The 13601-nt window shown below is 46.7% G+C and overlaps 1 protein-coding gene across 4 annotated transcripts in view; it reads right to left on the bottom strand.

Moving 5' to 3' along the window:
• Positions 1–13601, bottom strand: part of LOC139550320 (transcription factor E2-alpha-like) — a 42061-nt gene that overhangs the window by 9300 nt on the left and 19160 nt on the right. For all 4 annotated transcript variants that reach the window (XM_071361148.1, XM_071361146.1, XM_071361149.1 and 1 more), the window contains exons 5-17: positions 12350–12425; positions 11803–11843; positions 11127–11256; positions 10319–10368; positions 4482–4584; positions 2755–2891; positions 2505–2643; positions 2278–2336; positions 2012–2090; positions 1177–1253; positions 826–1005; positions 528–639; positions 264–396 (exon numbers count right to left, since the gene is read on the bottom strand). In XM_071361148.1, the coding sequence (XP_071217249.1) occupies positions 264–396; positions 528–639; positions 826–1005; positions 1177–1253; positions 2012–2090; positions 2278–2336; positions 2505–2643; positions 2755–2891; positions 4482–4584; positions 10319–10368; positions 11127–11256; positions 11803–11843; positions 12350–12425 (1316 nt within the window). The remainder of the gene's footprint in view (positions 1–263; positions 397–527; positions 640–825; positions 1006–1176; positions 1254–2011; positions 2091–2277; positions 2337–2504; positions 2644–2754; positions 2892–4481; positions 4585–10318; positions 10369–11126; positions 11257–11802; positions 11844–12349; positions 12426–13601) is intronic.

Genomic DNA, 13601 nt, shown 5'->3' with positions numbered 1-13601 from the left:
CTGGAATGCAGTATGGTGTCAAAATGACTTAATTTGATCAATGTGCCAACTGATCAGACAATTTCTACACGGTAATACCTGCCAGAAAACATCGATCTGAATCTTAACTTAAACAAGCACTTAATGTAAACTTCCAGGTAAATCATGCATTGACGACGACGACTTGCCTAAACATAGAAGTCCTATACTTGCATCTCAAGAGAGTGACTGACTGATTTCAGTCATATTAATGTGTCATTGCTACAGACAGAGGGCTTAGTCACCTTGTTCGGGGGCGGGCCTTCGAGTCTTTCTTCTCGTCCTCTGACTTGTCAGCCACGGAGGAGTTCTCGTCATCCTCCTTGTCCTCCCTTTTGATGTCGGCGCCACTGGACGAGTGTGTGGAGCGGGAGAGGCCTGAGGGAAAATGGGGGGGGGGGACAAGTCAATGCCAAGCACAGTAGATATTTTGAGAAAGAGGGAGAGTTTTCTGTCTCCTTTCCTGAATGGCAAGAGAGAGGAAAATAAAGTGACAAGGAGGAACTAACTGGTGAAGCCCTCAGGTTGGCTGCCAGGCTGGGCTGAGGGAGGGCCATGGTGACCATGCAGACCAGGACCACTAGAGGGCGGACCAGCAGAGTCCTCATGGTGGTTGGACATCTACAGAGCAAAGGAGAAACATGGGATTCGATAGTTACAGTCCTACAGTTTCTTCATAACATAGCTGTTACATGAGTATTTACATGAGGCTTTATAGAACAGCATGACAATAAATAGACAGAATCCTAAAACTTCCATATGGCTAGATATGCCCACTATAGATCTATTCATCCCTCCAGTTCTTACTAGGTTGGGCAGTCTGTTGGCCAGTCCCAGGCCAGCGTTGTTGAAGGCCTGGGCAAGACCTCCTATCCCAGCGCTGAGGAGGCTGTGCATGTCAGTCAGCCCCCCTGGGCCCCCCTGTCCCCCGGCGTGGCGCTGCAGAACGTGGATTGCCTCCTCCAGACGGTCCTCCATTTTGTTTTGCTGTAGAAGAGAAGGTGAGTATAGCGGGGTAAGTATAACGAACCCTGTTTATTCATCAACTTCAACTCATCCAGCTTGCTTCAGACCAAGGTGTTATTCGTGATCTTTTATGACTGCTACTCATATGTGTGACTACACACGTTCAGGAGTAGGACATGACACGTAACTCACCAGAGCCTGCAGTCCTCCCTCAAAGTTTGGAGAGGGTGTGGCCTGTCCCGAGCCCCGGGACCACTGAGAGGCAGAACCTACAGAGACAGAGAGACATTAAGCATCTGGACAAAAACTTTGTCTTTGAAAATAGTTGGCACAAACCGCAAGAGTGGGGCTGTCCATCTACCAGGCAAACGACCATTCGGTTGAAAAGCAGTCAACCATAACTTGTTATCTAGTAACTCTAGACAAGACGTAATCTAATTATGTCAAATTTCATTAGAGGTTTTATGGTTGGCCATTTCAGACACCACACTCAAAGCACTGGTGTCAAAAAAGAACCTCATCTGGTCACTCGATTCCACATTGGACCAACAGTGACATTTGCACTTCATCTGCCTGTGAGAAAAAAGCTATTTTTTGTCATTTTCCATGTGGCTGTAACCTTACACCACAGGATATGGCACCCTAAGGACTAAAATAGGCGGGATCCGCTAGGTCAGGTGGGATCCGATAGGTCAGGTGGGATCCGCTAGGTCAGGTCACTGACGTTTTTGCTCTTACACCTACCCAAACACTTAAATCTCTTTAGCAAAATATCACCTTAGCCCAGTGTTCAGTCACAACCGAATATAAACTAGCTAGGAATCAGCAGTAGGCTCCAACCCACCATATAGGAAATGCTTTGCTAGGTTTCACTAAGGGTTAACCCAATTGTGATCCTCCAAGCTACAGGTGTACTTTCCCTGCCATGTCCAGGGGAAGGGCTAGTTACAGGCGTATTTTCCCTGCCCAGTCACCTGCTATGGCCTGGGGGGAGCTAGTTACAGGTGTATTTTCCCTGCCCAGTCACCTGCTATGGCCTGGGGAGAGCCCACTGGAGTAGATGGAGATGAAGGGAAGGTGTTGCTGTTGTGGTCCGAAGGATAAATCTACACAGAAAAAAACATAATGAAACGGTCATTCAATAGTTAGATCTGTGATACAGAAAACAGTAGAAAAGACACTCGGCCTTCTCTATTATTTGTAGATTGGGTTTCATCTTAGTCTTGGTAAATAAATCAACTTTGCATAATCACTGAAGACTATGCTTGATGCAGTCTGTGCCAATCTACTCACTGATGCCAGGGCTTTGCCGATCTCATCTCCTGAGCTAGGTGGAGCTGTTCCCCGGTTGGCTGGGAGGGAACAGGGTGGATAGCAAACCATTAGAACTGACATTTTCAATTTAGAGAAAAGATGGAGGTAAAGGAAGAAACAAAGGAAGAGCCAGAAAGTGAGAGAAAAACAGAGACAGGCAGATAAAAACAGACAGTCTACAGAGTGTCAGTGGTAGACAGTCGTACCCATGATGCTGTCTGTTCCGTTGATGGGGGGTGTGTGGTTGGGGACTCCGTAGCCAGTGGACCCAGGGTGAAAGCTCCCGTTCACCTCGCTGCCGTGCAGGGGGTAGTTCTGGGGCGAGAGTGGCAACGGCTGGCGCTTCTGCACAAAAACAGGCTCAAAGTCATTCTCTGGGCGTTCAGTGAGAGAGAAATGGTAACGTATTCTATACTACTATATAGAGAACCAGCTAGTGTGTGTTAGTAGTCGCACCAGTCTGTCCTGGGGGTTGATGGCGGTGAAGGGGGCGGGCTGGCCCAGGTGAGGGGAGTTACCCAGCACAGCAGAGTAGCCCGGCTGCCCCATCGGCCCGGCAGAACTCCACGGGTCAGGGGAGGGGTGGTGACCTTCTGTCAGGGGGGAACCAGGAGGAGGGATGTTTGTGTGTAAAGGGAGTGGTGAGAGGGGGGTGGGGGTATAGAGGGGTGTTTGTGTGGAGGGGAAAGGGTGGTGAGAGGGGTGTTTGTGTGGAGGGGAGAGGGGTGTTTGTGTGGAGGGGAGAGGGTGGTGAGAGGGGTGTTTGTGTGGAGGGGAGAGGGTGGTGAGAAGGGTGTTTGTGTGGAGGGGAGAGGTAGTGAGGGTACAGGGGAAGGAGGGGAATAGAAAGAGCGTGAGTACCAGAGGGACAGCAGCCACCAGAAATAAGACAAGGGGTCACATTCGCCTGATGACTTCATCTTACTGTACAGACAGACAGACGACTCACTAGCACACTGTCATAAGGTGTTTCAACAGAGAGGATGAGACAATACAGGCAGTAATGGGGCACATACACTGTGGCCAGTTTATTAGGTACACCAGCCTGTTCACGAAAATGGATCGCTTCTACAGACATTGACTCAGGTGACCGTGAATTGCTATATAAAGCAGGCACACGGCAGAGCCATTCAGTTACTGTTTGATTGAATGCTAGAATGGGCTAAACAGGGCCTCCAGAGTGGCGCAACGGTCTAAGGCACTGCATCGCAGTGCTTGAGGTGTCACTACAGATCCAGGTTCGATCCCGGGCTCTGTCGCAGTTGTTCGCGACCAGGGGACCCATGAGGCGACGCAAAATTGGCCCAGCGTTGTCCGGGTTCGGGAAGGGTTTGCCCGGCCGGGATGTCCTTGTCCCAAAGCGATCTAGCGATTCTGTGGCGGGTCGGGCGCAATGCACGCTGACACGGTCGCCAGGTGTACGGTGTTTCCTCCGACACATTAGTGCGGCTGGCTTCCGGGTTAAGCGGGCAGTGTGTCAAGAAGCAGTGCGGATTGGCAGGGTCGTGTTTCAGAGGACAAGACCAACTAACAATTGGATATCACAAATTTGGGGAGAAAAAGGGGTAAAAAGGCCAACAACAACAATTCTTATAATAAAAGAAAAGAATGGGCAAAACAAGTGATTGAGCATGGTATGAGAGTCTGTGCCAGGCCTTCTGGTTCCAGTATCTCAGAAACACTCCCATCAGCTAACTATAACAAGAAGTGGCTCCAGTGGGAAAGCGATCAATACTGGACAATTGAGGAATGGAAAAACGTTGCCTGGTCCGACGAACCCTGGTTCCTGTTCAGTCAGGCAGTCAGGATTTGGCATAAGCAGTATGAGTCCATGGCCCCATCCTGCCTGGTGTCAACGGTACAGGCTGCTGGTGTGGGGAATGTTTGCCTGGCACACGTTAGGTCCCTTGATACCAATTGAGCAATGTTTCCATTCCCCGTAGAATTCAGGCTGTTCTGGATGCAAAGGAGAGTCTGACCTGGTACTAGATGAGTGTACCTAATTAACTGTCCACTGAGTGTATATGACATCATTAGTCAGCTAAATAAATGTTTTCAATAAATAAATACATTTCAGACAACTTTCTCTATGTTGCCGAGGTATCAAAGTGGGTAAACCCATAGTGCTAAGTATATTGTGTAGTTTAGGCCCACAGACAAGATCTGGTATACACTACACTAACCTTGCATATAGAAGGAGCCGGGGTAGCCCACGTTCCCAGGCTTGGAGGCAGGATACCCTGCACCGTCTCTGTTATAGTCCTCTCCTGAGGCCGACGCATACACCTACAGAACACACACAGTAGGGAGATGGGGGAAATCATCCACAGTAAAAAAGGTTTCAAGTTAATCTCACAGGCACAAGTACAGTGAAATTCCTTCCTTACAGGTTCTAAACCCAACAATACAATAATCAATATCAATGTAGAACTAAAACAACATGAGGTAGAACAAACTCAAGCACAAAAAAAATAAGAACACGAGAAGTAATTCATATACAGGGTCAGTTTCAATATCATATATACAATGTGCAGGGATCCTGGAGTGATAGAGGTAGATATGTATAGGGGTAAGGTGACAGGGATCCTGGAGTGATAGAGGTAGATATGTATAGGGGTAAGGTGACAGGGATCCTGGAGTGATAGAGGTAGATATGTATAGGGGTAAGGTGACAGGGATCCTGGAGTGATAGAGGTAGATATGTATAGGGGTAAGGTGACAGGGATACTGGAGTGATAGAGGTAGATATGTATAGGGGTAAGGTGACAGGGATACTGGAGTGATAGAGGTAGATATGTATAGGGGTAAGGTGACAGGGATACTGGAGTGATAGAGGTAGATATGTATAGGGGTAAGGTGACAGGAATCCTGGAGTGATAGAGGTAGATATGTATAGGGGTAAGGTGACAGGGATCCTGGAGTGATAGAGGTAGATATGTATAGGGGTAAGGTGACAGGGATCCTGGAGTGATAGAGGTAGATATGTATAGGGGTAAGGTGACAGGGATACTGGAGTGATAGAGGTAGATATGTATAGGGGTAAGGTGACAGGAATCCTGGAGTGATAGAGGTAGATATGTATAGGGGTAAGGTGACAGGGATCCTGGAGTGATAGAGGTAGATATGTATAGGGGTAAGGTGACAGGGATACTGGAGTGATAGAGGTAGATATGTATAGGGGTAAGGTGACAGGGATACTGGAGGGATGGTTGTAGATATGTATAGGGGTAAGGTGACAGGGATACTGGAGTGATAGAAGTAGATATGTATAGGGGTAAGGAGACAGGGATACTGGAGTGATAGAGGTAGATATGTATAGGGGTAAGGAGACAGGGATACTGGAGTAATGGAGGTAGATATGTATAGGGGTAAGGAGACAGGGATACTGGAGGGATGGTTGTAGATATGTATAGGGGTAAGGTGACAGGGATACTGGAGTGATAGAGGTAAATATGTATAGGGGTAAGGAGACAGGGATACTGGAGGGATGGTTGTAGATATGTATAGGGGTAAGGTGACAGGGATACTGGAGTGATAGAGGTAGATATGTATAGGGGTAAGGTGACAGAGATACTGGAGTGATAGAGGAAGATATGTATAGGGGTAAGGTGACAGGGATACTGGAGTGATAGAGGTAGATATGTATAGGGGTAAGGTGACAGATACTGGAGTGATAGAGGTAGATATGTATAGGGGTAAGGTGACAGGGATACTGGAGTGATAGAGGTAGATATGTATAGGGGTAAGGTGACAGGGATACTGGAGTGATAGAGGTAGATATGTATAGGGGTAAGGTGACAGGGATACTGGAGTGATAGAGGTAGATATGTATAGGGGTAAGGTGACAGGGATACCGGAGTGATAGAGGTAGATATGTATAGGGGTAAGGTGACAGAGATACCGGAGTGATAGAGGTAGATATGTATAGGGGTAAGGTGATAGGGATACCGGAGTGATAGAGGTAGATATGTATAGGGGTAAGGTGACAGGGATACCGGAGTGATAGAGGTAGATATGTATAGGGGTAAGGTGACAGGGATACTGGAGTGATAGAGGTAGATATGTATAGGGGTAAGGTGACAGGGATACTGGAGTGATAGAGGTAGATATGTATAGGGGTAAGGTGACAGAGATACCGGAGTGATAGAGGTAGATATGTATAGGGGTAGGGTGATAGGGATACCGGAGTGATAGAGGTAGATATGTATAGGGGTAAGGTGACAGGGATACTGGAGTGATAGAGGTAGATATGTATAGGGGTAAGGTGACAGGGATACTGGAGTGATAGAGGTAGATATGTATAGGGGTAAGGTGACAGGGATACTGGAGTGATGGTTGTAGATATGTATAGGGGTAAGGTGACAGGGATAGATGAGTGATGGTTGTAGATATGTATAGGGGTAAGGTGACAGGGATAGATGAGTGATGGTTGTAGATATGTATAGGGGTAAGGTGACAGGGATACTGGAGTGATGGAGGTAGATATGTATAGGGGTAAGGTGACAGGGATACTGGAGTGATAGAGGTAGATATGTATAGGGGTAAGGTGACAGGGATACTGGAGTGATAGAGGTAGATATGTATAGGGGTAAGGTGACAGAGATACTGGAGTGATAGAGGTAGATATGTATAGGGGTAAGGTGACAGGGATACTGGAGTGATAGAGGTAGATATGTATAGGGGTAAGGTGACAGGGATACTGGAGTGATAGAGGTAGATATGTATAGGGGTAAGGTGACAGAGATACCGGAGTGATAGAGGTAGATATGTATAGGGGTAAGGTGACAGGGATACTGGAGTGATAGAGGTAGATATGTATAGGGGTAAGGTGACAGGGATACTGGAGTGATAGAGGTAGATATGTATAGGGGTAAGGTGACAGGGATACTGGAGTGATAGAGGTAGATATGTATAGGGGTAGGGTGATAGGGATACCGATGAGTGATGGTGGTAGATATGTATAGGGGTAAGGTGACAGGGATAGCTGGAGTGATAGAGGTAGATATGTATAGGGGTAAGGTGACAGGGATAGCTGGAGTGATAGAGGTAGATATGTATAGGGGTAAGGTGACAGGGATAGCTGGAGTGATAGAGGTAGATATGTATAGGGGTAGGGTGATAGGGATACCGGAGTGATAGAGGTAGATATGTATAGGGGTAAGGTGACAGGGATACTGGAGTGATAGAGGTAGATATGTATAGGGGTAAGGTGACAGGGATACTGGAGTGATAGAGGTAGATATGTATAGGGGTAAGGTGACAGGGATACTGGAGTGATAGAGGTAGATATGTATAGGGGTAGGGTGATAGGGATACCGGAGTGATAGAGGTAGATATGTATAGGGGTAAGGTGATAGGGATACCGGAGTGATAGAGGTAGATATGTATAGGGGTAAGGTGACAGGGATACTGGAGTGATAGAGGTAGATATGTATAGGGGTAAGGTGACAGGGATACTGGAGTGATGGTTGTAGATATGTATAGGGGTAAGGTGACAGGGATAGATGAGTGATGGTTGTAGATATGTATAGGGGTAAGGTGACAGGGATAGATGAGTGATGGTTGTAGATATGTATAGGGGTAAGGTGACAGGGATACTGGAGTGATAGAGGTAGATATGTATAGGGTAAGGTGACTAGACATGAGGATATATGATAAACAGAGTAGCAGCAGCGTATATGATGATTGTATGCGAGTGTGTGTGTGTGTATACATATATATCTATGGTTGTAGATATGTATAAAGTAAGGTGACTAGACATGAGGATATATGATAAACAGAGTAGCAGCAGCGTATATGATGATTGTACACTCGCATACAATCATCATATACGCTGCTGCTACTCTGTTTATCATATATCCTCATGTCTAGTCACCTTACCCTATACATATCTACAACCATCACTCCAGTATCCCTGTCACCTTACCCCTATATATAGAGTCAGTATAAATGTGTGAGCAAATTAAGTGAGTGTATGTGCAAGTGTGTTGGAGTGCCAGTGTGCGTGAGTGTGTAGAGTCCTGTGAGTGTGCATAGAAAGTGCAAAAATACAAGGGTCAACCCAGATAGTCTGTGTAGCCATTTTGTTAGCTATTTAGCAGTCTTATGGCTTGGGGATAGAAGCTTTTCAGGAGCCTGTTGGTGTCTATGGCTTGGTTGGCTGGAGTCTGTAACATGGTCTTTTCTAATGATTCCCAAGTGATCTGAAATAGTAGACTGTGTGTGGTCAAAACCTTGTATCCTGTCTTGATTAGGCCACCCACCCACACACACATTGAACACTGCTCAAATGGTTGGTATGTCAATTGAGGAGTACATTTTTACTATCTCTTTTTACTGCTTAATTCAAAATCAACAGCCTCTGTGGCATTTGAGGACACTGGGGCTTTGTCTTTACTATTGAACTAAGCAGTGTGGAAGGTTTTCTTAGGGGATGTTCTGTTACTAAGACAACAAACAGATTTTAAACAGACAAGAATTCCACACACACAGTTATAGTAAAGTAGCCTTTTGGTCACATGTTAACTACAGCTAACCTCAGTGTAAACATACTTTTCTAGATTATTTAGCCTATACTCATGAAATGAACTAGCCTATACAAAGTACAAGAAACTCTGTGTGCTCCTGTACAATCTGCTGCATGTAGGTTCAGTAAACTGCCTTGAACCAATGACAGGGAGGCTGCCATTAACCCAGAACAATATCTCAACTCCTTATAACTCCTTATGTTCCATTACCAAGACAACAAATTCATTATTTACTGGCTCAGAAGGAGCCATAAACCCAAAGTTTCTTCTCTGTGATCTCAGGGTCTTACGGCTAGGTTTGAGATGTATACGGTGTGTCTGTGCCAGTGTGTGGTGTGTGTACGCGTCCGCGCGTTACACACATTATCAAGTTGGTTCTGGTTAACACACATGATCCAGTCTTCTCTCTGGCTTACAGAGCATCACACAGAATTGATAGTTGTCTCTGGCATGTCACTAAAGAGGTGAAGGTCCTGAGGTTGTGAACTAGCAGATGCCACAGAATCAGCCCAATTCTGGCAGGCATGAGATAATAAAACTATGGGCCAGACGACTCAGTTCCTACACAGTGAAGTTGTTTCTCTAATTTGATTAAACAGAGAGAGGAAGAGAGGAATAGAGGGTGAGAGGAAGAGAGGAAGAGGGAATGGAGAGATGCACTCCTAATTACTGTGCCATCTGCCCATTCCTGGACTGCAGCCAACTCTACAGGCAGCTGGGATAGAGGGATGGGGGAGGGAGAAAAAGAGTGAGATGGAGGAAAAGAGAACGGGGGAGGGTGAGAGAGAAACAGAAAGGAGGGTGGGAGCAAGTAGAACTCACAAGAGGGAGATGGAGAGGAAAAAGAGGGAGGGGAGAAAAATAAAAAGATGGAAGGTGAACAGTCGACACTGTATAGAGGAGGTTTAGTGAAGTCATCAAGCCTCATTCTTTACCTTAAGCAATGGACGGGTGAGAATGCTGGGCTGGAAGGAATGCATGCACATCTATAAAATAAATGGCCTACAAATAAAACCCACTATAAATACAGAAGTCTAAATAAATGAATGGGTGAATGAGTGGGGCTCCGTTGATTTTTTCACCTCGTTGGCAATGCAAAAGCACACAGCTGTGGGGCTGGAGGCCCTCTCTCTCTCTGCCAGTTTGGCTGCCGTTCTAAAATCCGGGGTTATAGTCTGGGGATTGGTGTGCGTCCACATTACACACACTGACAATGAGGGCTGGGAGGCAGTTTAGGCATGGGGGATGCAGAACATGTGTGTGTAAGGGAGTGGGTGGGGTGAATGTTTTAGATGAGGAAGCATTCCTGAGAGTGAGTGGGGAAAGGTTTGAATATGGTTGGGCGACAAGGTTTCTTGCGTAGGTGGGCTCATTTTGGGTTGGAAGGGGCAAAAGGTCCGAAACAGGTTTGTGTTCTTCAGGGACAATAGGCAGACTAAGGTGTGGCAGTCTGGTACGAGGAGGTAATGGTGGGAGAGGGGGGCAGTACTTACTGAAGAGGGCAGGCCAGGGGGAACTTTCCTGATCTTTTTTGGCTGGCCATCTGAGGAGACACACACAGTGAGTACATAGATGAAACAACAGAGTTATGAATGCAGTGTTAACAGTTCGGGCATATCGATGAATGGGTTCATTCATGCTGTGAATGGGTTCATTCATGCTGTCCATTAGGTAAGCTCTGTGCTGGTAGGAATATCTGTCTTTATGAGCCCTTATAAATGCCTTAATCAAACGGAATCTTATCTTATCCAACCAGTGTGTTTATGCAACGGTGTCACCGCGCCGCTCCTCCCATTGAACCCCTGGCTGGTTTAGCAGAAGTGAGAGTTCTCTGGTTGTTATTTTAAACATCAGTAGGAGAAGTGAGGGTAATCACAGTCCTACATATACACCAGAGTAAAGAGCAACTCCTTCACATAGTAATAGTATTAGTGGAGTGGATATGGTCGTGAATTCCATGTGATTTTACACGGACCTGCCAATTAGGTGACACTATGAATTGTTTCATGTAATTCAACTGCAGTAAGCATTAGCAGTAGAAATAGAACTGGAATTAAAAAACACCCTCCAATATGACCAGAAGGAAACACCATGGAACACTGCTTTACATTGGAACACTGCTTTACATTGGAACACTGCTTTACATTGGAACACTGCTTTACATTGGAACACTGCTTTACATTGGAACACTGCTTTACATTGGAATGTCGGTTCTACATTGGAATGTCGGTTCTACATTGGAATGTGTGCTCCATCTCCTTTGCATTCTATGGGATAATATTCTGTGGTTTCTGTCCTTACCCATGCTCTCCTGGGTGGATCTCCTGCGAGGATTGAACTGGGAGGGGTAGAACTGGGAGCCTGACTTCAGACCCGAGGGGGACAGGGCATCAGGACTGGGCATGGGCATCTCACTGGGCATAAAGCCCGGCTACACAGGAGGAGAGAAGACCAGGTCAGTCCCACAAATACTGCTAGAGATAGTAATGTTGAGAGAGGGGGAGGGGGAGAGAAGGACGAGGGGAGCAGGAGAGAGGATGAGAAGGACGAGGGGAGCAGGATGAGGGGATGAGAAGGACGAGGGGAGCAGGAGAGAGGATGAGAAGGACGAGGGGAGCAGGAGAGAGGATGAGAAGGACGAGGATGAGAAGGACGAGGGGAGAAGGAGAGAGGATGAGAAGGACGAGGATGAGAAGTACGAGGATGAGAAGGACGAGGGGAGCAGGAGAGAGGATGAGAAGGACGAGGGGAGCAGGAGAGAGGATGAGAAGGACGAGGATGAGAAGTACGAGGATGAGAAGGACGAGGGGAGCAGGAGAGAGGATGAGAAGGACGAGGGGAGCAGGAGAGAGGATGAGAAGGACGAGGGGAGCAGATTCACAATAAAAATCACTCAGCTGAAGAGACCACAGCTACAGATGGGAGAACTAGTCACAAGAGCGAAAAACCAAGTTGGAAGAGAAGCGACTGATTTTACCTGTGCTCCAAAAGAAGAGTAGGGTCCTCGCTCAGCTTTGCCTGTAAAAACAGATAGAGGGACAATCAGGGCAGGACATGGTAAAAACCTTTAAAGGCCGTTTCACTCATCTCCAGCACATTAACAACCAATCTGACCTGTTCCCCTTTCTCCAGTTGGGCGCCCCTTATCTGCCACCCGCCCGCCGTGTGAGGTGCTCTATATGAAGGGTTGTATTTATGACTTTAGACAGGAGCAAAACAACTTGGCTCGTTATAGAGGGTCCGGGGGTAATTAAAGCCTAACCCCCATCTCTGCTCTCCTGACAGCTCAGCTGAGAGACACACAAACATGCTACACTAATCCCTTGGGAGAGGTTTGTTTGTGCTTGGGTGCTCCTAAACCCCTCAACCCCACCCTAAACCCCTCACACCCCCCACCCTTTGTCATGATGGGGACGTCCAATCAGCTGAGCTTAATTAAATGTAAGGCCAGGGAGAGAACCTGTTCCAGATACAAGATCTAAAACATAGGCCAGGATGGAGGAAATATATTCAGATCTCCTTACCCACAATTCCTGAGCCGAACATAGGGGTGGAAGCCAGGCATTCATGCTCATTGTAATGAGTTCCTTCACCATAACCCTGGAGGGAAGAAGAGAAATAAACAGACAAAGAGAAAGATGAAGAATTTAAATCAAATGCTGTGTCTTAAAACAGATTCAACATGACCATCTACAAGCAAAACGCACTGTGCCTCTGAGCTCTTTGGACCAATCTGTTACATCCAGATAAGATTAGTCATATGGATGAGTAATATCCCCGGTGGACGATATCAGGGTTATGGATTAGTGATATCCACGGTGTAAGAACATGTCGATGTTGATACACTACATGACCAAAAGTATGTGGACACCTGCTTGTCGAACAGCTCATTCCAAAATCATGGGCATTAACATGGAGTTGGTCTCGCCTTTACGGCTATAGAAGCCCCCACTCTTCTAGGAAGGCTTCTAGGAAGGCTTTTAACTAGATGTTGGAACATTGCATGACTTGCTTCCATTCAGCCACAAGAGCATTAGTGAAGTTGGGCAATTAGGCCTGGCTAGCAGTTGGTGTTCCAATTCATCCCAAAGGTGTTTGATGGGGTTGAGGTTAGGGCTCTGTGCAGTCCAGTCAAGTTCTTCCACACAGCTCGACAAACCATTTTTGTATAGACCTCGCTTTGTGCATGGGGACAATGTCATGCTGAAACAGGAAAGGGCATGCCACAAACTGTTGCCACAAAGTTGGAAGCACAGAATCGTCTAGAATGTCATTGTATGCTGTAGCGTTAAAATTTAAATTCACTGGAACTAAGGGGCCTAGTCCAAACCATGAAAAACAGCGCCAGACCATTATTCCTCCTCCACCAAACTTTACAGTTGGCACTATGCATTGGGGCAGGTAGCGTTCTCCTGGCATCCTCCAAACTCAGATTTGTCCGTCAGACTGCCAGATGGTGAAGCGTGATTCATCACTCCAGAGAACGCGTTTTTCACTGCTCCACAGTCCAATGGCGGCGAGCTTTACACCACTCCAGCCGACGCTTGGCATTGCACATGGTGATCTTAGGCTTGTGTTTCGGCTGCTCGGCCATGGAAACCCATTTCATGAAGCTCCCGACGAACAGTTCATGTGCCGACGTTGCTTCCAGAGGCAGTTTGGAACTTGGTAGTGAGTGTTGCAACGTGCTTCAGCACTCGGCGCAGCTGAGCCATTGTTGCTCCTAGATGTTTTCACTTCACAATAACAGCAATTACAGTTGACCGGGGCAACTCT

Source organism: Salvelinus alpinus, chromosome 23, assembly GCF_045679555.1.
Source record: "Salvelinus alpinus chromosome 23, SLU_Salpinus.1, whole genome shotgun sequence".
Taxonomy (NCBI): domain Eukaryota; kingdom Metazoa; phylum Chordata; class Actinopteri; order Salmoniformes; family Salmonidae; genus Salvelinus; species Salvelinus alpinus.
This window is presented reverse-complemented; position numbering and strand designations above follow the sequence as displayed.